This window comes from Vespula vulgaris, chromosome 9, assembly GCF_905475345.1.
Source record: "Vespula vulgaris chromosome 9, iyVesVulg1.1, whole genome shotgun sequence".
NCBI classification, from domain to species: Eukaryota; Metazoa; Arthropoda; class Insecta; order Hymenoptera; family Vespidae; genus Vespula; species Vespula vulgaris.
This window is the reverse complement of record NC_066594.1, coordinates 541,842-567,345: the sequence shown is the minus strand read 5'-3', so window position 1 is coordinate 567,345 and position 25,504 is coordinate 541,842. Positions and strand designations below refer to the sequence as shown.

General features: G+C 39.1%; 1 protein-coding gene across 11 annotated transcripts in view; it reads left to right on the top strand.

Moving 5' to 3' along the window:
* LOC127066064 (ephrin type-B receptor 1-B) overlaps positions 1 to 25,504 on the top strand; it is a 157,473-nt gene that overhangs the window by 117,148 nt on the left and 14,821 nt on the right. For 6 of the 11 annotated variants that reach the window (XM_050999314.1, XM_050999310.1, XM_050999318.1 and 3 more), the window contains exons 4-10: positions 23,116 to 23,401; positions 23,524 to 24,060; positions 24,151 to 24,311; positions 24,397 to 24,661; positions 24,748 to 24,936; positions 25,011 to 25,122; positions 25,257 to 25,324. In XM_050999314.1, coding sequence (XP_050855271.1) covers positions 23,116 to 23,401; positions 23,524 to 24,060; positions 24,151 to 24,311; positions 24,397 to 24,661; positions 24,748 to 24,936; positions 25,011 to 25,122; positions 25,257 to 25,324 — 1,618 coding nt within the window. Of the gene's footprint in view, positions 1 to 23,115; positions 23,402 to 23,523; positions 24,061 to 24,150; positions 24,312 to 24,396; positions 24,662 to 24,747; positions 24,937 to 25,010; positions 25,123 to 25,187; positions 25,325 to 25,504 lie in introns of all 11 variants that reach the window. The other 5 variants (XM_050999311.1, XM_050999309.1, XM_050999316.1 and 2 more) reach the window with 2 other exon arrangements.

Below are 25,504 nucleotides of genomic sequence, written 5' to 3'. Positions count from 1 at the left end.
TCTCTCTCTCTCTGTCTCTCACGCACTCACTCATTTACCCTACCCGCACCATTGTAGACAAGAGGGCAAATATTTATAACGAGGATAAAATGATGTAAAGCATTTGTGGTGGAATCTCGTTGAAGGAAATAAAACTGAGTTTATAAACGATTCGCTGCTTTTTCGTTGTTGCGTTACTTTTAACAGGGAGCAATTGAAATTTAATTAACGCATGCGCCATTGTCCGACGTTTTAAAAGCCATATACCGTGTTACATCTCCTGTGTTTAATATGTATTTTAATTCGGTAAGTACTTCGTGCTTTTAATGCAATGTTGTTCTCTTTTAAAACAGAAAAAATCTATAAGAAACGATAGTTTAACGTTTTTTTTTTATATTAACAGGTATTTTGCTGCAAATAATAGTAGTTTTACAGAATTATATTCTAAATCATAGATTAACGAAGCGTCCCGCGCGAATTTCTGTGATTTCGTCAAAAACTTCAGGGATTCAGCGTGACAGACCGACGGGCAATTTATTCGGACTACCAAATTTTATATTATTCATGTTGGGAACAGTATGCACGAAGTTCTGTTACATTGAATAAAGTTTGAAATACTGAAATAATATTTGTTCAATCATTACGTTCAATAAATCATATCAATATCTCATTAAATTTGCGGAGGAAGGTGGTCTCTGTTATTATACAAAATATAGAAGAAGGTTCTTCGGCGACAAAAAAAAAGAAAAGAAGGGAAAAAGAAAAAGAAAATATTTGAGAATCCCTGTTGTGAAACGAACTACAGAATCTATGGCTAACGAAGTTCTAATAAACCTTTTATTTAACTGCAATCGACCGAATGTCAAAATCTAAAATTGACAGACTGAAAATATTTTTCTAATCGATCGGATTATTTTTCTCCGATATCGTTTATGAACAAACGAATCGATCAAACATATATTACGAAGTAAACGAGGTCAATATAAAAGCTAAAAGAGAGAGAGAGAGAGAGAGAGAGAGAGAGAGAATGAAGCTAAGAATTTTGTACCCGATAAATCTGAAAAGCAAAGGAATTTTTTAGAAGATGCAGACAAACGCTGCCAGGAACAGTCGAGTCTTCACAACTATGCAGAAAGAAAGAGAGAGAGAGAGAGAGAGAGAGAGAGAGAGAGAGAGAGAGAGAGAGAGAGAGAGATAAAGAAAAGATATCACAGGAACAAAGGATATAGAACGTGATCACGAGAATCTCGTCTGCGATAAAGGAGAAGAAAAAAAAATAAAAAAAAAAAAAACGTTGATAAAATAAGAATGAATCATTCAATTTCCTAAGCGTACCAGGTTCTTATTTTCCGCAATCCTTCATCAGTAATCGATAAGAATTGATTCTCAAAGATTTGATTCTCTTCAAATAACAAAATTCAACTGACTTAATTAGTAAATAATTTATTCATTTACATAGCGATAGCCATAAGACTCTCTTAATAATTGATGATATTCAAGAAACTCGATCCGATGATTTTTATTCCAAATTTATTAGAAATATGCTCTCTCTCTCTCTCTCTTTGAAAAAGATAGAAAAAGAAAGTATCTTACATTAAACGGACACAAGACCTTTCGCGAGAATGCGAAAGAGAAAAGAACGAGATGAAAAGAAAAGTAAGAAAGAAAGAAAAACAGAGAAAGAGAGAGAAATAGAGATAGACGACAGACGACTACGAGTACTTTGATGTGCCCGTTATTTTTGGTTGTAACAATTAACGAAAAAGGCCGGCTGTGAAGCTTGCATCAATCGTCGTACACGGAAGCTTTGCGTGTACGAAGGATACGAAAGGGTTTCATGAAAGAGGTCCGAAGTGCTTGCACGCAGTTGGAATATAGGTACTTTGTGATATCGTATGTGTGTGTATTTGTGAGCCTCGGTAAACGAGACAAGGGATTACGTTCCGCGCCGTCCTCTGATCCTCTTCCCACAATCTCTTCCTACTCCTCCTACTCCCCCTCCCCTCCCTCCCTCCCTTCCTCCTCCTCCTCCTCTTCCTCTTTCTCCTCCACCTCCCTTGTCGCTTCTCTCGCAGCCTCCGCGAGCCTCGCATTAATTCTTGATCATGCGACGTTCGGGTTAAACAAGGAAAATCGATTCCACCACGCCCCGTCCGATTCCACGCAGGATCCTGTCACAATCCTGTTGCAATTGCAATGTATCGTTCACTGAACATTATTGTACAGTTCCACCGGTATGTAGTTAGTTAACCTACGTATTGTGTTGCACGATGAAGTGAATTCATTTAACGATATTTATTTAAGAATTTCGCCGTCGATAAAATCTCGCAGAGAGAAACATTTCGAATATAAAATTTCATTGAGAATCAATGAATCCAAGAGCAGAGGAGGAACGATAGAAAATTTATTTCTAATCTAATAGAAAATTATTTCCAGTTATAATATATGCTGATGATTTATTTCTAAAAATGAAAAATGTAACGACTAGTTTTGTTAGGTCGTTCTAATGTTTTCGTTGTCTAAATTCGTAATAAATTCTATTGTTATCGATGGATGAATATTGTGGGAAAAGATGTAATAAAATTTATTAAACGCTAGATTTTATAAATGTTAAATCACGTAATTAAATATGGCAACTAGAAAATAGAAGCAATTAAATTATGTTATTATACGATGTCGTGTCAACCGCCAAACACGAGCGATCAATTATCGATATCTAATTCAACGATGGGACGATGAATTAAACAAAATTCCTATTAAAATTCAAAAGAGAGATCATCGAAACCCTACGAGGTCCGATCGAGATCGAGCGTGCGATTAATCGATTTCATTTCGATAAATCCTACATCGAGATATTATACGTATACACATATATACATACATACACACATACATAAATACGTACGTACGTTCTTGAACATATAGTTTATTGAAAAGTACGTTGCTCTAACCATCATCGAAATATGAAACGTTTTACAAACGAGACCATCTTGAATTCGTGCGGCAACACGCGAAATTAATAAATCTTCAAAACTTTTCCTCTCCGAGTACTTGGTCGATGCTTTACAGTAACCTAGTAATTTAATTACATATTTTGCCTTTCCCGCGCACCGCCTCTCTTAACGAATTTTCACTGACTTAACGTTTCTTTAAAAAAAAAAGAAAAAGAAAAAGAAAAGGCAAAAAAAACAGAGAAAAAGAAAGAGTCACGAGGATGGAGAATGGGAGATGGGGAGAGGGGAGAGGGAAAAGAAAACAAACAAAAAAGAAAATACAAAATGTCGAGACTCTTTCTTATCCTCCGATTACTTCCACACGGCTAAACGTTGATGTAATTTGCTACGCAAAAGAACGTAGCGTGCGACGATATTCACTACGGAATAATTATCGTCCGTTTCGTTCCAAAGAGAGAAAAACGGAGAGAAAAGGTTGTCGTTCATTTTGTTGGAAGTGGAGGGGATAAAGAGAGAGAGAGAGAGAACACCTCGGGCTCGCGGTCCTCGAGAGTAGTTTCTAGGAATTAAAATCATAAAGTCGGGAGCGTCGTTGAATACGAAATCTCTACCATCTAGCCTTTTTCCGTGAGCATGGAGAACAAGCAAGAGAGACCACGTTCATATTTATCGTACGTGTATGTGTATATATTATATATATATGTATGTAATATATATATATGTATATACAAGGTGACCCAAAAGATATGACAACAGGACAATTTAAAGTTTAACTCGCGTATTTATAGAACGGTATATGGTTCTTCTACTACGTGCTCCGTACCTTTTCTCTTTTATTTTCTTTTACCTTCTTTCTTTTTTCTTTAAACATAGATGTTAATTCGATTTTACGATTTTATGAAACGATGAACAATCCGATTTGCAATTTTTAACGCAAGTTTCATCTAATTCGCAAACCCCTTCTTCAATTTCGCTTCTCTTTCTCTGCATTTTCTCTCGTATGTATATCGTGGATATATATATATATATATATATATATATACGATTTACGATCTCATTTCACGGGTGAAAAGGTTTCCACACTTCAACTTGCATCTTCTTCGTCTAGTAACGACGTTAAATATCGAAATGCGAAGGAAGCCGAAAATCATAATCGATCGGAGGGAATCGAACCACAAGGAGAAATCATATTACCGATAATTCGCTTCCGAACTATATACGATGAATATTGAAGCTTTCTCATTGCTCAAGTAGAGTTTAAAATGTAAAAGGAACGGTAGAGACAGCCAACGAATCGGAGTTACTTTGGCAGAACATAAAATTAACTAACGTTAATATCGAATCCTTCGTTAACGAGCATGTCTAACCTTAACTCCAAATTTGATGCGAGTTGCCCTTTGATCTGAGAATCTCGTTCGAAAGTCTACGGATGAACGTCGAGATGAAATGTAACTACGTCACGAGTCAGCTTATACGTCGTATATAGATATACATACACAGATATATCTATATATAGATATGTATATTATATGTACACACACACACACACATATATATATATATCGTAAAGAGAGGACAGACAGATCCATTTGCCGTGGCACGGACGACATAAATTCAACGTTTACGAGTTATCCACGTTTCGCTTGGAGACGGGCACGGCACAGAGCGCGGTCTCTTTTCTTTGGATCTTGGATTCAAGACGAATTAATAGAATCGCGAGCGGAATATAAGTGCCTAACCGAGGTTGGGCTCGTTTCTTTCATAAGAAAAGAGAGACTTCTTTTGGATGCGTTCGACGATGTCGAGAGAACGATCTCGCGACTTCAACATTTATGATGTCGACCCTATCTTACGTCTCTTCGTGCGATGATTTCTCATTTTATTCTCTTTTCATTCGTCGATATCGCATTACGCCTGTACTTACACGTACATAACATTTTTCTTCTTTTTTCTTTTTTTTTTTTTTTCTTTTCTTTTTTCATCTTTCGTCCTTCGCGTATATACCTAACTCTTTATCTCGTTATATATGAAATTAATTAATGATATTTTTGTTGATGGTTTCTTTCCTCTAATAGTTGTATAATTTTATTCGTTTAATTGGCAAAAAAGGAGAAGGAAACTTTAATAATATTTTAATAATAATAATGTCGGGAATTGTGTTTATGTATTATAGATACGTTTCTGAAGAATATGTATATGTGAGAAATTTGTATAAAAAAACATACTGAATCTATGGAAGGTAGAAGATTGATTTCAAGATTGAAAATCAAAAACATCTTTAAATCTTATCGTTTCTACGTGTTTGCGTTTTTTATTGCACAAAAATTGCATGTATATCCGTATACGATTATATTATATAAGATAAATTATTATTCGAAAAGAGAAATAACATGTTGTTCATTCTTAAAAATGAAAATGGGATAAAACAATGAGTGACAGCAAGATTTTATTAGTTCTTATTTTTCAATAATAAACGTAAATTTTTTCGTAAAACCAATTCTAATTCTAACATGTCAAAGTGAATAATGCAAAGCGTCGCATTCATTGTAATAAAAAAACGTTCGTTTCCTTACAACTTTATTGTTAAATCAATACAAATCTTATGTAAAAAGATGAATGAACATTCATCCTTTAGATAGATGTTTATTCATTATTATTAAATCAATACAAGTCTTGCACAACAAGACGAATGAAACATTCTTTATATTACAATTTTATTATCCAATCAATACAAATCTTATACAAAGGGATGAATGAAACATACTTTCTCTTACAATTTTATCGTCAAATCAATACAAATTTGACGCAAAATGGATAACTAAAATTACTTTCTCCAATCCGTATATCGAATCAAAAGCGTGTGAACAAAAATTACCGATAAAAACAAAATTCGATATACATCACTCTGTATAATATAATACACAATAATTATTAACAATAATTATTATACAAGTACTTAACGAAGACAAAGTTTGATAATAATTTTTATACAGAAATACATACGTATATACGTCGAAAAAAGAAAAAGAAAGAGAAAGAAAAGAAATGAAAGAAAAAAGATAAAATAACGATAATTAGAGAAGACAGAAGGGAAATAAAAGGATGATTGGTGACGAAAAGGGAAAGGAAGAGAAAAAGAGAGAGAGATAGAGAGAGATAGCGAGAGATAGCGAGAGAGAGAGAGTATTATAAGAGATAGTAAATGGAAGTACGAGAAGACGACGATAGCATGCTGCTGCCGCGCCATCACGAGTATCTCCAGACAGCTAAGCCTCTCCTAATGCATCTGTACGTTTCCCATTACGATTCTGCGCGCGTGGCTTAAACTAACGAAAGCGAGTGAGCGAGAGAACGAGACGCGGTATTAGAAGCGGACACATGAAAGAGAAAGAGCTAAAGAGAGACAGAGATAAAAAGACTGTGTGTTTGTACGAGTGAGAGAGAGAGAGAGAGAGAGAGAGAGAAAGAGAAAGAAAGAGGGTAGTTTTCGTCCCGATTTCAACGTGTTTCTATGACGACCGGTACGTGACCACGTTGCCTATGGGAAGAAGAGAGAAATAAATGAAAAAAAGAGAGAAAGTGTGAGAGAGAGAGAAAGAATATCTTCTTCGGTAAGCGCAATATCGTCGGTGCATCCTCTCTTTTCCTCTCCCAAAGGATGACCCTTATCGAAAAGAGGAGAGAATGAGTGAGAAAGAAAGAGGGAGAGGGAAAGAGAAAGGCACGGGATAAATGGATACCAGGAGCCAGCAAGAGAGTGGTTAAACCAACCGTGAGGTCACGTGGGAGCGAAGCAGTCCCTTCGAAAAAGTTTCCGGTGCTCTGCACCGGCAAAGGGCCTACGTATAGAAAGAAAGAGAATCTATATAGAACAGATTGAATCCTGAGGTCGAAGGTGAAAGCTTCTGATGTTTTAGATCAATCATATTCGAAAGATCAAATAATATATGCTAAAGATACGATGTCGTTCGTTATTTAAAAATTTTATTGGATATTGTAATATGTGTAAAAAAAAAAAGAGAAGAAGAAGATGAAAAACATGACAAAACGAAACTCTAATAACTCTGAAATATTTTTTTATTGAATTAAATAATCGATCGATCGTTTAATATTCGTTCTATGAACGTGCGATAAAGACAGAGATAAAAAATCAATCATTAACGTAATAGATATACGCGATCAGTATTATTTGGGCTTGCGAATAAGGGTCTCTCCTTGTCGTGTACAAAGTCGAAGATCGTTTGATTTGGTTAGTGAAAAAGAAAAAGGGGTAAGGGAGAAACGCCGAGTATGCAAAAGAAACTATCGAGGCGACGACGACGATCGAGCGCACTCGAGCACTTGTCGGAAAGAAAGAGAAAGATAGATACAAAGAGAATGAGAAAGAGAGAGAGAGAGAGAAGATTGCCAATTTGTCGAAGGGTCGAAGCCGGGCAGGAGCAGCAACGCCGGCGTTTTCAACCCCCTCAAAGGACCTCATGGCACTGGCACGAGAAGAGCCCCCAAAGCTATCCAATGTCGGCACGCTGTGCGTGCTTACATGCGCGCGCGCGTTCATGCGATCGATGATTCATCCAAGGGCATTGTTGTTCCGAAATAAGGAACTCGAGGTGGTGTTCCGTGGGTTTTTTCCCTTAACACGAGTCCCGCATACCGAACGTTCCTATCTTCGATTTTTAAGAGAAGTTTCGCCAGTCAATTTGCTATAAATGATCTTTGAAAAAGTCATTGAGTTTGAAGTAAATAAAATTGAATTTTATCTTATATTAAAAACGATCCGTTTTCTTTCTTCTCTCTTTTTTTTCTTTGTTTTTCAATCGAGGTTTTCGATTTGATAATTAAAATTAAGAATTCTGGAATGGTTAAGGGTTGTCGATAACAAATGATGGGTGATCGATAATTTTGAAAGATCATTTGGTTTTTTTATCAATTGCTTATTAATCGTTTACGATTTACAATGTAATCTGTATAATATTTAACTGTACTACTTTGATATAATTTCTATGTATAAATGTTTTCGTCGATATCGATAGAAATAAATAAATTTAAGTCTTTGCTTGCCGTTAGTTTCGTGAAATTTTTTAATACGGATAAACCCGATCGGTTAAAATTATTTTTGTTTACAGATGAAGAGACGGTAGTCTCAAACGATTACATGTTACTATGTTAAACTTATAAAACAATTACTTTCATTAAATCCTATTGATAGATAAAATTACTTTAAAAAAAAATTCACGTCTTCAGGAGTAAATAATTTTGCTCCGAACAATATCTACTTTCATTTATAACAATTTTAATTCCAATTAAAACGATAAAAATGCTTTGTCGAGGAGAATCTCGGATTTCTATTGCGAGGAATTAAAAAAAAAGAAAAAAGAAAGAAAATAAATTATTCGTATGAAATGATGAGAAATAAACGTCTTTGATGATTAAGACGACGAAAGAAAAAAAGAAAAAAGAAGAAGAAGAAGAAGAAGAGAAAGACAAAAAAAAATTCGAAGGGCGATAGAAACTCGGGAGATGTAAGAATGGAGTTCTCCCTTTTATCGGAAAGACCCCCATGCAAAACAAAGTCAAATAGATCTGCATCGGTCGATCGACCGCAAAGAAAAAAAGGAAAGAAAAAGCAAAAGGAGAGAAAGAGAGAGAGGGAGAGAAAGAGAGAGAGAGAGAGACAACGAAGATAAAGAAGAAGAGAAGGAGAAAGGAGAAAAAGAAAAAGAAAGAGAAAACACTTTAAAGCCACCCTAAGGCTTTCTTTGGTCCCTTTCAGTTCCCACATAAAACTACGGCGCTCGTTAAAATTATCTGGCGAGCTCTCGCCAGGTGGACGCACCGCAGGGGACATCCGAAGTCCGTAGAAATGGGGTGAAAAATAAAAAGGGGATAAAAAGGAAGAAGAAGAAAAAAGAAAGGGAATATAGGGATAGAGGTAGTACGCATGCGCGCGAGCGAAAGAGCTGGGTAAATGCGCGACTGGACAACCGAATTAACTCCTCCTAGGTATTTCAAGCTTTGCTCGTTTTGTCATTGTCGGGGTGGAGAAGGATAAGAATCTCGTTGTCTTTCTCTTTTTCTCTCTTCTTATCTCTTCCAAACTCTTATGCGTATACATAATATACATATGTATACCAATCTCCATGATATTTGTGTATGTGTGTATGTGTGTATGTATGTATATATATATATATATATTTTGACTCGTTGCGAGTCGCACAACGAAAAGGACTCTCCCCCTTGACTCGTACGCACGAACCGCGTTCTCCGAGTGCCTCTATAAAATATGAGGGACATTAATATTCCGGCCCTCCCGAGAAGGTGGTAGGTTGGAAGCGAATAAGCCAGGGAGAAGAGAAGAGAAGAGAAGAGAAGAGAAGAGAAGAGAAGAGAAGAGAAGAGAAGAGAAGAGAAGAGAAGAGAAGAGAAGGAACTTCGAGCTACAAGCGTCGATGTTCCTTTCTTCCATCGTCTAAGCATGCTCACGCTCACACGCAGATATAATAGCTTAAGCATAAACACATAACAACCAGATCTCCAAACTACAACGTCGATTTACAAATCCAATAGCTTTCCCCATACTTTTATATTTTTATATAATCGAGTCTTTATTATAACTTATACTATATAGAAACAATTAGAAAATTCGTAATAGACTGAACCAGGTAAATATCTCTAATATTACCATAGACATACATGCATACGTACATACACACATCTATATATATATATATATATATATATATATATATATATATATGTATATATAAGTATTGGGGTGGATACTCAACCATCTTCTGACTAAAGAAAAAGAAAACTGGTTTGAATCGAAAGGAAGTAAGAAAGAAGGAGGAAGCTACTATATAGCAAAGTTGGTCTCGCTACGGTTGGTCCATGATCGCGATTGGAGGACTGAGAGAACGGAGACCAGCCACAAGATCGGATCTACGAGTATCGATCATGCATCGGTCGAGCTTCCACTATGTTCGAGTACTAATGGAAAGAGTCCTCTGGTACTTCGTGCGAACGGCCTTCGGGACCTTGTCCGGGCCATTGCCTTTGTATCCTCCCTCTCCCCACCCCTTTCTCTTTCTCTCTCTCTCTCTCTCTCTCTCCACACACATGCATACATCTTCCTACCGTTCTCCATCTCATTCTATCTCAGGAGCAATTCCGTGCTACGTCTGTCATCCGAATCACGTCGTTGAACATGGTTCTGTTTATTGACACGCGTGTGCCTCCTACGCTTTCCCTCATTCACTAATACGTACGCATACATACGCATGCAGATTCACCTAGACTAAGGCACGCGCGGACGCGATGCCAGCCACACACACTAGCATACAAACACACGCACACACACATATGGTTTAATGCGAAATCTCGTCGACGTCAGTGCCACACGCGTCTTTCCACGAGAATTTCGCGAGATAATGGACTCGGAGGGTGCCTCTGCTGATACGTCGAGACGGATTTGTATTCTCTCTCTCTCTCTCTCTCTCTCATCTCTCTCTCGGTGTAATTAAACTTATGCAACGAGCTTGGCTACAACGAGCCAGACATTCTCAATCTCTCTCTCTCTCTCTCCCCCTCTCTCTCTCTCTGTCTTCTCCTTATATCTTTTACACCTTTCTCACTTTCTTCCTTTTATGCGATTCTCGTGAGAATCCGTGGACTCGGTGAATAAACCAATAAAGCTACGCCGTAGAAAGAACAACAAAGGGTGTGCCAGCTTGGGAAAAGGATTAATCGAAGGATTCCGCGCTCGCGCGCTCATGAGAGCCCTACCCTTCAACCATTCCCCCCCCCCCTCTCTCTCTCTCTCTTTATCTAACTATCTCTTTCTCTCTTTCTTTTTTTCTTTCTTTCTTTCTACTTTCTTTCCCGAGTCACGCGTGAACTTCGATCTCTAAAGTGAAAATCTTCGAGCGATATTCGATTCCTTTCCTATCTCATCCTCGATTCTTTCAATGCTATCGCAAATATTTTTTTATTGGAGTTGGAATTGTTACGTCAAGTTAAAAATTGTATACATCGTTTATATTAGAAAGTGTTTCAATGAAGTTTCAGTTTATTCAGGAACGTATCAAACGTTCTCTGACTTTTCGAACTTATGAGATCTTCTTGAAATTCTTGACGTACATTTTGACCTCAAACAAGAAAAAAAAGGAAACAATGATAATCGCAACAAGGATAATAGTAATAATAATAATGATAATAATAAGAATAATAATAATAACAATAGTAATAATAATTTCACGTATGAAAAATACTTGCGTTTGAAAATGAATTTTCCTTCACGAAGAAAAACAGAAACAGACACTTTTGAAACGCCCTATAATATTTCTATCTGATATCTATTCAAATACTCGATTCTCTGGTATGCGATTTATCTCATTGTATCATAAATATAATAATTATAGATACGCTGCTTTCTGTTTTCTCTTTCTTTTTTCTCGTTTTTAATTCGAAAATATAACAAACGTTATATCACCGTTTTAAATGTATAACAATCCATTTAAATTCTTTACAAAGTATGTACTTACTTATCTATCGAACACTTTCAATTATTTATCACCAATATGGAATTCATCATCCTACTCTTTTACCCATTCGTACGATCGACGTAATTAAACTCTCTCTCTCTCTCTTTTAAAGTTAAGAGAAAGAGAGAGAGAGAGAGAGAGAGAGAGAGAGAGAGAGAGAGAGAGAGAGAAGTAGATTTTTCTCGCTCGACACTTGTTGCGCTCCGAGTGATTTTAATTATCTCGATCGATATTTCGCAATATCATGCCATTCTCTATGAAATGACATAACTGAATTGTGCAATGCTACTTGAAACTTTGTACTTGTATACCGTATAAAATGTATACCTCTCTCCCCCTCTCTCTTCCTCTCACACACATATATACACATACACACTCATTCTCTCTCTCTCTCTCTCTCTCTCTCTCTCTCTCTCTCTCTCTCTCTCTCTCTCTCTATGACTCGAAACTTATTGAATAATAAAAAGAAAGAAACCTCCCATTCGAAGTCAAAGTTTTAACAAAGGAAACCGACGAAGAGAGAATATTCATGACACGCGTATTGATATTCGTGAATATCGTAGGAAGGTTCGCGAGGCGGCCTTTGTTTCGCGCCTTATCGAATCGTCGATCGAGTAGCCCCGAGGGTAGGTATTTTGTTCTTTTCTCCCTGAAGAAGAACAAGGAGACACCCCTCTTCTTATTCTTCTATCTAAGGAAGCAACGATCAAGGGAGGGAGCAATATCGTCGCGAAATTCGTAATTAAGATTCGCACGAAGTTGCCGGAGGGAAAAAAAGGAAAAGTATGAGTCAAGAAGGACGAACTCTTTCTCTCTTTCTCTCTCTCTCTCTCTCTCTCTCTTTCTTCATTCTTATGAACATACGCGTGCATACGTACGCGCATACATGTGTGTGTATTTGTGTAGGTATGTCTCTTCATGTACATATTCTTGGAGGTCGAAGGCGATCGCCAACGCCGTACATTGTGAGTCTCGTTCTCCGTCTCGCGCGACCCGCCTCGTTATCGACATTGTTCCATTGTTGGATTATCATAAACACTGTTTCATTACCGCGATAAAGTCCACGGGTACGAGCCCAACGTCCCTTCAGTCTCGAACGAGCCACGAAAAGCCCCTCGGGAGAAAACGAACTCGGAAACTCAATTTCTCCGGTCGAGAAAAGGGATGCCACTCCGAGTTTGTCGACTCACCTCCACCTCCTTCTATTTCTCTCTCTCTCTCTCTCTCTCTCTCTCTTCTTCCTCTTTTTCCTTCTTCTTCTCCTCTTCCTCTTCCTCTCTTTCTCTCTTTTCCTCTTGCAATCTTTTTTTCTTCCCTCTCTTCTTTACACAAACCTCCATTTTTTCCCCTTTATCCTTCTCCCTTTTCTCAGCTTTTTTTACGACTTACATCTTGCGCACTCGGCATACGAATTCTATGTATTTATGAGCAAGGAAGTGGATTGTTTCATTTTGAAATAAGGTTTATGACCGTAATATCATGCCCTGGGAGTATTCGTGTACGTAGTATCTATCTATCTATCTATCTAACTAACTAACCATATGATTTGTGAAGAAGGCGAGAATTTGAAAAACGTGCTTTTCCGAGATTACTTACTTCCCTTTTCTTTTTTCTTTCTTTTCTTTTCGAAAAAAAAAACAAAACGAAGCATAACCCATTGGAGAAGAGTTTTCGAAATAGGAATAGATATGTCGAAAGTTGAAAGCCGTTCGGACATCGGTAATACTGCGTAGGTAACATCTGGACTGACGGCCATTACTGAACTCGTATATCGAGGAGGACTTGATCTTTATCGAAACATCGTCGTGCTCACCGGTGCGTAGCACTTCGATCGAGGCTAAGTTTCGACCCTTCTATTTTGACTTTCTCTCTTTCTCTCTCTCTCTCTCTCTCTCTCTCTCTCTCTCTCTCTCTCTCTATACATATCTCTCTATCTCTTTCACGAGAGCGAACGTAGGTTTGTTAACGTTTGAAAAAAGAAAAACAAACAAGATAAAAAAAAAAGCAAAAAAGTTTTATTCCAATCCGCGTTAGCTTAATTATCTCGTAGTTTCGCGATTTCGTGATGGTAATAATTACGTAAGCAGAATCGCCAGCACTGATTATTGAAACGATCAGTTTGGAACAAAACGTCCGACCCTTAATCCGAGCTTCATTCCCCTATGCAGAGGTTGGGTAATAATGCGCATGCGCAGACGCGTGCATCGTACAGGGCGTCGGTGATGGCGCGACCGTGTGCGTTTCCTATCACGAGGAGTAATTGACTATATAATGGATTCCTGCGACTGCGATACGTCAAACTGACAGGTCCAGGGGCGTGCGTCGAGGGCCCGAACGGTCGAGTCCTCTTCGATATTAAAACCAACCCCAACGTAGACTTTACCCTCCGGCTAATTCTTCACGATTCTATAAACTCGATCGTTTCTCTTCTTTTGACGGGACGCTGCTGTTACAAGGAACGTCTTCATTTCTGGATTAGAATTTAAAACAATCTAGCAATATGTATATATGTACATGTATATATATATATATATATCCATTTGATTCTATGTATTTAATCATTTTTTAAGAAAACGTGCTTGATTTTTAATCGCATACAATTGTAATTTATATATTTATAAATTAATTCGTAGAAGGAGAAGAAGAAAAAGAAACTGTATGTTTTCATTCGTTACAAATCATTTAATCAAAATGATATTAAATAAAGGATAGATTCTTTTCGTATTATGTCATTTGAAAAAGAAAACAAGAAAGAAAATGTATAAAGCTGAGAATTTCATATATTTCTCTACTTACATTCCTTTCGTCTTTCTCGCGTATCTCTTTATTGCGTCATTGTTCAAATGCACTTATTATTATTATGATCCTCGAAAGTATTAAAAGCTCAAGATGGAAATGGGGACGTTCGATGAACGAAATTAGCATAAGTCCGATTCTTCCCTTACGATCGAAGGGTGCATCGAGAAGAAAGAAATGAAAGAAAAAAAAAAAAAAGAAACGTGGCGTTAGAGATCAATGACACCTATGGTTCGTCACGCTCCTTTCCGTGACTAATTCGGTTGACCGATTTAGGGGGTACAAAATCAAAGGGACAATCGGTTTGGCCAATTGGTATTCGCATTACGTTCCTGACACGCGACCAATCGCCTTCTCGCGCCCTGTTTGCTTCTAATATTGCGACAAACGCGACCAACTGGCATTGCTGCGACTCGAATTGCCTACGCTTCGTGTAATTAAGTCACGCTAATTATACCCCGTTCCAACGGCCGCAGAAACGATGACGAGCAACCCTTCCCCTACTCCTAACCACTAGCATACGCCATCACGTTCACCCGTCATCCCAACAAAAAAAAAATGCACGATGTCATGCGTATCGAGCCACCACTGTCAACTCTCTCTCATTCTCTGTCCCTCTCTTTCTATCTATCTATCTATCTATCTATCTATCTATGTATCTATCTATCTATCTATCTATCTATCTCTTTCTATCTCTATCTCTATCTCTCTACGGAAACTCCTGAATAATACGGATTTGGCGTTACGCACGAGTGAAAGGTACCCCGGGCAAAATATGAGTAGCATGGCTGCTGTGGTTGCTGCTGCTTTTGCTCGACGCCTCCTATTACGCTTTCCAGGAACGAACGTGCCTCTCGTGGATCGTGTCGCTGGATATACTAACGCGTATCTCGATCGTTAAAAAGAGACGTTTTGATTCATGAAGAGAGATAAGGTTAAGAAAAGTTTGATATTTCTTAACGATCTACATTAGATATTAGATATTCCAAAGTTTGAAATTTCTTAACGGTCTGCAAGGATATTAGAGAAGGAAGTAATTTTTGTTGAAATTTCTTATTAGAAAATTAAAAAGAAAAGATGGATATATCTACGTGAAAGAAGAAAATTATATTTATAAATCTGATCGAAAACGAATAACGGGATAATTATCGATGTTCGTTACACTATAATTCAAATCATAAATGTTGAAAATAATTCCGATAAATTTTTAAGTCGAGAACGTTCGTCGAATAAAATAAAATCTTTCCGTATTATTTAAAAAGTGTCACTTTTAAAGACCTCTTAACTTATTCACAAAGTAGTCCAAGTATTATGTATTCTGTCTCGTTAACTTAAAATAAATCTTTAATCCTTTAATTCGTTTAAAAGCCGACCCTTTCATTGGGACGCCGTTATGACGGTAACTCCAAAGGCAAAATTTAAATCGTCCTGCTCCTGTAGGAGAGCACCCTAACGCAACTTTGTATGTCTGTGCCCTCTTCGTTACGCTGTGACGACGAGCTATTTCGTTGGGATATGATGGTCATTGGCAAGTTCGGCCCTTCTCCCTGACACGCGACACCGAGGACGCGTGAACCTCTACGCTCGAAATATTACTACGGTGGTTAGCCTCGTTACGGAAAATATACACGTATATATATATACATACATATATATGTATATATATATATATATATACGTAACTTTGTCGACAATAAGTTTTCAATGAACTCGATCGTTCGTTATATATTCGATTTATAATACAAAACATTTTTCTTTAACTCACTTTAATTTAATTTAATTTTCTTTAACTTAATTAGAAACAGATAAGTTCTCATTGGTAACCATTAGATAAAATAAATATATCTATTTTAACCATTTTAACTCGTATGGCAGTACAAATTTGCTATAAAATTCATACGTCATCTTTGAGATGATAATAATAATCATTTATCATCGTGACATATTTCTCAGTCGATTATATTTTTTTATTAGTTTAGTTTTTATTACATCGACACGAATAACTTAAATAATTATCTTTTCTTTCACACGCCGAACCTAGACGCCATTGGAGGAAATATCGAGTTCGAAGGGTTAACATTTATCGATCGCACGATTAACGTGATATAAGTTAAATGAATTTATTCATTCGTTTTTAGTGCTTTGGAATTCGTATAATATTTATTCGTAAATATTAAAAATATTAATAAAATTATTATAATCGATAATACTAGTTTTATCAAAAAAAAAGACGAAAAAACAAAACCGATCTAAAGAAAACGGTAAAAGTGGGAAATGAGAAGAGGTGTTTATAGAATCGAAGTTAAACGTCTGCGATATTTCACCATTGTTGTTAATGATTCACCGTTGTGAGTACATTAACCGTGACTGGTTATCTTGAACATAAAAAAAGAAAGATTCAACAGAGCTTCAATCGTTGTCATTGAGCATATATGAAGTACAAAAAGCGACAGTTATGACAAATTGTGCAGCTTTTTAATGAAAGACGATAGAAGAAGCGTGAATCATCATTTGGATAAACGATCTTGTCACGAAAAAATAATGCGCCTCGTTCTTTGCGTAAAATTTGCGCTCGCGATCGTATTTACGGATAGAAATAAAAAGAAGAGGCAAAAGAAGAAGAAGAAGAAGAAGAAGGAGGAGGAGGAGAAAAAGAATAAGAGGAAGAGAAAGAGGAGCTTTTTGAAACGTGCCATATCTTTTCAACCTTAAACAGCGATGAATATCGAATGAGCACGAACAATGAGAGAACGGCACCGATGAGAGAACAAAACGGCTGCAGCTCGTTTTCACTGTGGCACCTCGGGTGGAAGAATTCTCTTATGTTTCGTTTCTATTCTTCCGAGTTTTCAACGAATATTTCAGATACGACTGTAAAAAAACGTACCATTTTCGTATCACACTTCTTTATGGCGTTTTTGATTGTTTGAAGAATCGTTAAAAATCCATCTCTATCTTTCTTTTCTATTTCGTAACTGTGCAAGTACTTACATCTAGATCTAATCGAGAAAGGAAAAAGATGATTTCAAGTAAACAACGTAGTCATCGTTTAGACAATATCTACGACGAATAATTTGTTAATTAATCGTAGGGTTAAAAAGAGAAAAAAAACTCGAAAACAATAATTCGTACGATATTCTTCCAATCGATTTTCACATTATTCGCAGATCAAAAAAAAGAAAAAAGAAAATGAAAAAAAATGGTAGTACTATCAAGATTAAACAAAGATCGATTGGAAAGCTCTCGACATCGGGAAATCGTATCGCGTGCGAGACTTTGACGGGTAAGGAATAAAAACGTCGCGTCGTAGGTATCGAGCCGCGTCAGATTCGAATTTTCCTTGATCTCTCAGCGGAGTCGATCTTATGATCATAAATCTGGTCCCTGGAAATTGCTTTCTCGGTGTTCACGAAGAACCGAACGATTTTTCCTTACCGTTTTTCGTTAGAAGGAGATAGATAGATAAAGAAAAAGAGAAGACACTGCCCTTCCTATTCTCTATCTCTTTTTCTCCCATCGAATAATCCCGAAATAAATTCCTCAGACGAACGCGCGTTGGTCTTATAGGACGCACCCAATCCCTGAACTCTCAGAGGAAAAGTGAAGGGAGGGGGTGAGAGCGAGGGTTCAAGTTCGGTTCTCGACGTGTTTCTCTTATCGTCTCACCCTCGATCATTCGAGGTTGGCAACGACTTCTCGTAACTTGCGTTTACTCGCGCGAGGAAGAATCTCAGTTAACGCCTGAGAACCGTGGAAATGCTCCTTAAATGGCATTCCTCCTTTCCCCGCCTTCCCAGAGCCACGAATTCTCCGCAAGGAAATAATACTTTATATATACTCATCTTATATATACGTATATATACACACAAAGAAAGAGAGAGAGAGAGAGAAACACAATTATACTTGTATATATACGTGTTATATCCGTGTATGGGTAGATTGCGTTGAATGAAAGTGTAGGTACGAAGGTAGGGTGCCAAATAAACGACTACACAAAGTTTTCGATCGACGAATGGTGTCGATGCGTCCCTTCCTGTTACAGAGAGAAAGAGAGAGAGAGAGAGAGAGAGAGAAGGAGATAGAGAGAGAGAATGGAAGGTAGAGAGGAGGGTCTGCGAGAGAGTTACCCTCGCATATGTGCACTTGCTCGTGCGTGATGTGCACCCTCTCCGTGCGCGTGTCTGCTGACGCGCTCGACTACCAGCCGCTTCAAAACAACCTTCCATTCTCTTCTTCCACGTCCTATTCTCTTCGAATTACTCTGATCTCGCGCTAGAATCCCTCCTCTCCGGGCGATAAACCCGACTTTTCTTTTTTGTTGTCTCTTCGAACAAGTCTCTCGGCTTCTAACGTGGCGAGACGAGTCCTGTGAGAACGTCAGGTTCGAGCAATACGACGGACCATTTTTCATAGGTGAAAAAAAAGAAAAAGAGAAAGAGAAAAATAAAGATATATATATATTTCTGTGTGTGTGTGTATGTGTGGCTTCTTCATGAAACAAAAGTGTATGAAAAAGGAAAAACGCACCGAGCGACATAACTCTTTACGAATAATTTTCTGTGATTATGCCGTTTCTCGGAAATAATTATTGAGATTATTTTCCTTTCAATTTCTTATCTAAAAAAAAAACAAGAGAAGAAAAAAACGAAAAAGAAGAAAAAAGAAAAGAAAGAAAGAAAGAAAATTAAGATATCCGCTCATAAATCGTTACTTTGCTCTTCTATACTCGGTTGTACACACACACACACACGATTCCTTACGATCATTCGAAGAGATGATTCTCATTTCCTCCATGCGAAGGAAGTAAAAGGTAGAGAAACTGTAGGAAGTTTCTCATGATTTCCTCTGAAAGAGTATCGCTGCTATTGTTATTACATAACACGCTTGAGACTCCCAGAGCAATAACAGCTTCGAAATAAGTTGTGCGTCTAAAGAAAGATAGAAAGATAGAGGAAGAGAGATAGAGAGATAAAGATAGAGATAGAGAAAGAAAGAAGGAGAAACAGAGGAAAATGAAAGAGAGAGAAAGAAACAGAGAGAGAGAGAGAGAAAGAGAGAGAAAAAAAGAGATCACGAGGCGAGAAAAGTCGAAGGCGAGAACGTAGAAGCTCCGTGGTGAATTAAGAGCGGGTATTAATCTTCCATGCTTCCACTTCCAGTCAACACCTGTCTCCGGGGTTCGTTATGAAACGACCTGTAGCGAACACGCACGTAGTACCTACCTCGACGAGGAGAATCTACGTGCCTGCCGGTGCAACGCTGTTGGTGATGAAGGGGGTAGGTTGGGTTGGAGCTAGAGAAAGAGAAGGGGAAAGGGGTAGGAGAAAGATAGAGGGTGGTGGCACTACTACTACTACTGCTACTACTACCACTACGTCCACCATCACCATCACCATCACCACCAACAGCAAACCACCCCAAGGACGCAAGGGGTGGCGTGTGCACGAGAGCTCAATATATATTAAGATCCACGAACAACCCCTCCAGTAGACTAAAAGTTCGTCCACCCCAGACACAGCCTCCGCGTAGTCTTCTCGTACTTTCTCTACCCTCCACGCTCCACTGGGGGGGACGGCTACACCATCGGAATTGCGATTATGGTGGCAATATTACGATGAGAAGGGAGGAGAAAAAGAAAGAAAGAGAGAGAGAGAGAGAGAGAGAGAGAGAGAGGAAAATGGGGATAGAGAATTCTTTTTCTGCCATCCTTAACCATTCTCTCTTTCTATCTATTTGTCTCTCTCTCTCTCTCTCTCTCTCTCTCTCTCTCTCTTTCTCTCTCTTTCTCTTTCTCTTTCTATCTCCTTTTCTTTCTTGCTCTCAAGCTTTTCGACTCTACCTCTTTTAAGCTGGTAACTCTAAGCGCACACTTAGACGCAGTTTGCGTGATTCAAGGGTAAAAAAGAAGAGAATTTTCGCCCAGCAGCCATTGTTATCGAGGACAACCTTTTCCTTTCTGTTTTTTCTTTCGTCGTCGCCTTCTCTCTTTCTCTCTCTCTCTCTCTCTCTCTCTCTCTCTCTCTCTCTCTTTTCTTTCTCTCTTTTTCATATACTTAAGAAGTTTTCTTAACCTTGAGTTAAGCAAGCTTGCCTCTTTCCTTCCTTCCTTCCTTCCTTCCTTCCTTCCTTCCCAATCCTCTTCATCCAACTCCATAAAAGGATCTAGCGTGTCGGATGATAATAAAATAAGATAGTTCTTCTCGGTCTCTCCTTTCTCTCTTCTTTCTCCCTCTTCTTTTATAAAAGAACAATACTGTTGCGGCTTATTGCCTTTGTTCTAAATCGGCAGTTCGTATCTATTTACCAAGAAAGAGATTCACGAGAAGCAAAAATGAAGGATCGCCGACGGCGTGTTAAACGTCGATCAAGATGCGAGTTCGACACCGATCCTTCGACTCGATGATAGTGATGAAAATATAATCTTACGAGAGAGAGAGAGAGAGTGAGAGAGAGAGAGAGAGAGAACGATTCGCAACGAAGATTCTTCACGATCCGTGAAAGATTTTCTTAAACCCGTTCGAGCTTGAAGATGCCTTCGAATAGACGATTCCTCGCGAGCGTAGAAACGTTTCGTTATCGTCGTGAAGCAGTAAGAAGCACAAAGAAAGTCGTTACGGAATAATACAGCATCCTGGCGCTGAGGGATCTCATTTCTCTCCTTCCCCCGTTTGTCCGTATCCTAAATAAAGAGAGAGAGAGAGAGAGAGAGAGATAAAGAAATAAAAGAAAAAGGGAAAAAAATAAGAAAAGAAAAAAAAAGGAAAGAAGAAAAAGAAAGAAGGAGAAAGAGAATAGATAAAAAGAAGCATCATCTTTTTTCCACCTCCTTCTTTCTCTCATGGACTCCGCAATAATTTCTTCGCGTAAGCGTGGAACCATAGAAGGAATTTATTACGACCTCCCTGCCGGAAAGACATTCGCGAGAGGAAATCTTCGGTACGGGAGTAGGCCTGGTCTCCTCGATTCGCCATCTTTCCTCTCTCTCTCTCTCTCTCTTTCTTTCTCTCTCTTTCTTTCTTTCTCTCTCGCGAATATACAGCGTATCGAAGGAGACGACGAGCGAAGAGTAGGACGACAATGACAACGGACGAAGACGACGAGTGAGGAGGACGGATCCTTCTTGTGCTCGGCCGGAACTTTTTGCGGTCTCTCTCGGGACGAGCTCGAGCGAAGGGGAGGCAATAAAACTAATGGTAACGCGCGCCGGTAATTCCTTGCGGTCTGTTTGTCGCAAGTCGACGACCTATCTTCTCTTCTCTTTCTCTTGCAAAGGGTAGAAAGGATCAAGGATAACGCGAGGATATCGAAGCAAGCCCAGTCGAGCAAACCCTAGAATACCTATATACCTATATATGTTAGGTATATATATATGCTATGTACAATATATACACGCATATATATACAGTCGTTTCGTATATATATATATATATGTATGTATGTATGTATGTATGTATGTATGTATGTATGTATGTATCTAAATCGACGAAGCTTGATCCTCGAATCTGAGACAAGATCCCAACTGCGGTAGTCCCCGAGCCAAAGACTTTCCCCCTTTCCTTCTTTCAAAGAGAAGACGAGAAGAAGCCCGTTTGCTGACTACGAGAACTCGTAGTCTCTTCCGCAAAGCGACCGTAAAACCCGTTTTGCGCGGGATACGCCTCGGGGAATCCGAGGATTCGAGAAAAGCTGATTTCACTAGATGCTGACTCGCGCTCCTTCGAAGGGTAAATCTTGCTTATGTTTACGCGCGAAAACGTACGCGTCCTTGTAAATACATTTTTGGTATCGTCGTGGATGTATTCGATATTTCGACGCTAGTAGATTATCGAAGTGAATTTTTTCCTCTTTTCTCTCTCTCTCTTTCTCTTCCTGTTTTTCTCCTTCTTTATTCCTGCCATTTCGTGAGAAAAAATATAGGTCACACTTACGTATGTACATACATATATATATATATGTATGTGTAGATATTTACGAGGTGAAAAATCCGTCGAAAGCATTTCTCTATCGTATATTTAAAAGCGAATACTAAAAACGGCCAACATTCTTGCGTCCTCCTTTGAGAAAGGAAGCCGATTCGTTCTTTCGCAACGTCGATTGAAGTTATACGTGTACGTTACCTACGTTCACTCTGTAGCATGGCAAAGCTTCCCCTTCTCCGTGGCCTCATTTTCCGATAGTCCATTGTAAATCCTATTTTTCTTTTTCTTTTTCTTTTCTTTTCTTTTCTTTTCTTTTCTTTTCTTTCCAAGCACAGAGTCTGTTGTTTCGTGCAAGTACTTACTCCCGAGAACGCGGCAATCGTTCCATCGTGATAATCGATCGAAACGAACGGGAACAGGCTGCTTGCAATTAATTGTTAATGGACGCGTCGAATTTGAACGAGAAACTTTTCAATGAAATTTCATAGGAGTATCTGAAATGAGTTTGTGGAATTTCCACAAGTACAAATGCGATTTACTGTTTGCACGATGTTAAATTTGCGCTCAGCGGAGCAGCACGTAGAGGCGCAAACGGATGGCAAAAAGAACCAAACAAACCAAAATGAGAGAGAGAGAGAGAGAGAGAGAGAGAGAGAGAGGTGGGAAGTCGTAGGAGTCGAAAACGAAGTTCGCTAAGGACTTAATACGGTCTGATTCGTTTGACGATTTCGTGATTGCGAGTCGTGCTCCAAAAATAGTCGACGAGAAGAGGTCGCCGTTCCTTCCGTCGCGCGTCCTTAACCCGTCATTGGACTAAGAGGGAGAGAGGAGTACCAACGTGGTACTCTACGCAATTAGATAGAAGTTGTTTACATCGGAGAACGGAGTTCGATAATTAAGAACACTTTCATTCGTTACTTGCAGTGGGTGGAAGAGTCGTTCACAAACTTCGACAAGGGTATCAATTGGCGAAGTTACGTCGTCTGCGACGTCGCTTATAACAACGTGAACAATTGGCTCTGGACGCCGTTCATCGAGAGGGGTCCGGCGAATCGCATGTACATAGAAATCAAATTCACGACACGAGACTGTTCGTTGTTCCCTGGAAATGCCCTTAGCTGCAAGGAGACATTCAGTCTTCTCTACTACGAGTTTGACGCCGCTACGAAAGAGCCACCACCGTGGGAGCCGGACAGTTATAAACTCATCGGTAAGTCAATCGAAAATAACCAACGAATATTCTCTGATATTCGTTAATGTTAACGTCAATTAATCATCGTCGAATAAAAGAACACGAATAAGAAACAACATCGAGATATTAAAACGTTTCAGGACGAATAGCCGCTGGCGAGGGTAGATTCAACACGAATACGGAAGTGGTGATTAACACCGAAATAAAGTCCGTACCAGTTACGAAGAAGGGCGTGTACTTTGCCTTCCGTGATCAAGGTGCCTGCATCTCGCTTCTTGCCATCAAGGTTTATTACATCAGTTGTCCGGAAATCTCGGTGAACTTTGCTCATTTCCCGGCGACACCGACCGGCCGCGAAGTCGCTTTGGTCGAACAAACGATCGGCACCTGCGTCGCGAATGCCGTTAAGATCGAGACACCGACGTTCCTTTGCAAGGGTGACGGTAAATGGTATCTACCAAGTGGTGGATGTCATTGCAAACCTGGTTACCAAGCAGACGTTGAAAAGCAGCAGTGCATCGAATGTCCGATCGGTAGATTCAAGCACGAGGCTGGACCCCACAGCTGCGAGCTGTGTCCTACTCATAGCAAATCGACCGATCAGGCTGTCACCGAGTGCCGCTGCGATGCCGATTATTACAGAGCTGCTGATGATCCCAAGAAGATGCCCTGCACACGTAAGTTTACCTTCAGTTCAATTCCCTTGGATGTTCTCTCTTCCTATCTTTTTTTTTATATCCTTTCCCTTTTTTTTCTTTGACCACCAGAACCACCGTCGGCGCCTCAGAACCTAACCGTCAATTTCGTGGACCAATCGACGGTGATTCTTTCGTGGAACGCACCGCACAAGCTCGGTGGTAGGACCGACACAACGTATAGGGTCGTTTGCGATGCTTGCAGCATGGGTGTCAAATATATACCTAACACGGTAAATCGTTAAAACGATTGGAACTTTAAATTCTTATTATTTCCTATTCGTTCCTTTCGCTAAAACGCACGTTCGTTCTTTGCAGGAGATCTTCAACGACACGAAGATCACGATCACCGGCTTAAATGCTGTCACGACCTATCGTTTCCAAGTGTTCGCCGAGAATGGTGTGTCCGCACAAGCTGGGAAGTCGGAATACGTGGACATCACGGTCACCACCGAAGCAAGCGTACCGAGCTTAGTGAGCAATGTTAGAATAACGAGCGTCAAAAGTTCCGAACTGAGCATTAGTTGGGATGCACCGGTCACGGAAGTAGGTGGAGACAGCGATCACGTTGAGAGATACGAAGGTAATCGTAAGAGTTTCTATCTTTTCATTAACGATTAAAACTTATGAAAAATAAAACGACTCTATCGAAACGTTGAATCCTTACAGTGAGGTGTTATCCGCGCTTCGACGATGCCATTAACGCCACTGTGATCCAAACTTCAGATCTCTCTGCTACTTTTAAAGGCCTAAAGCCAGCAACGGATTATGCGATTCAGGTTCGAGCTAAAACCACACGTGGCTGGGGCGAATATACCCCTGTTATCTACAAAAAGACACCGCACGCGATGGGACTCGGTAACGACACGTAGAATCTTTTATCATATAAATCATCGAACTCGCTTTATGACATAATACCATTATTATTTTAGACTATGTCGGCGAAGACGACAATATGCAGGTCAGAATAATCGCCGGTGCAGTAGTAGCAGTGGTCGTCCTTCTCGTTATCATCATCGTCATGACCGTTCTCTTCCTGAGAAGGTAATCGAATCGCTTAAAATATCGTTTTTTTCTTCTCTTTTTTAAAAGAAAGAACCTCTTCACAGAAACCCTTTACATTTAAACCCATACGCTTCACTCGACTCGACTCATATAATGCAATTTCGATGCAGCAGGGCCTCAGACGAGTGTAACAAGAAACAGCCGAGCGATTGCGACACCTTGGAATACAGAAACGGCGAAGGTACGTTTATCGCTCGCCAGACGGCTCCAACTTCTCTCTATTCTATTTACAAATTTATTATCGCTACCACACCCCCTACCCCCACCCCCTGCCCCTCTCTGTCACTATCATAGTTGTCTCACTGCGCCCTCGTGTCTTGTGACTAATACATTTTGAAACCACTGACCCATTTAGAACCAG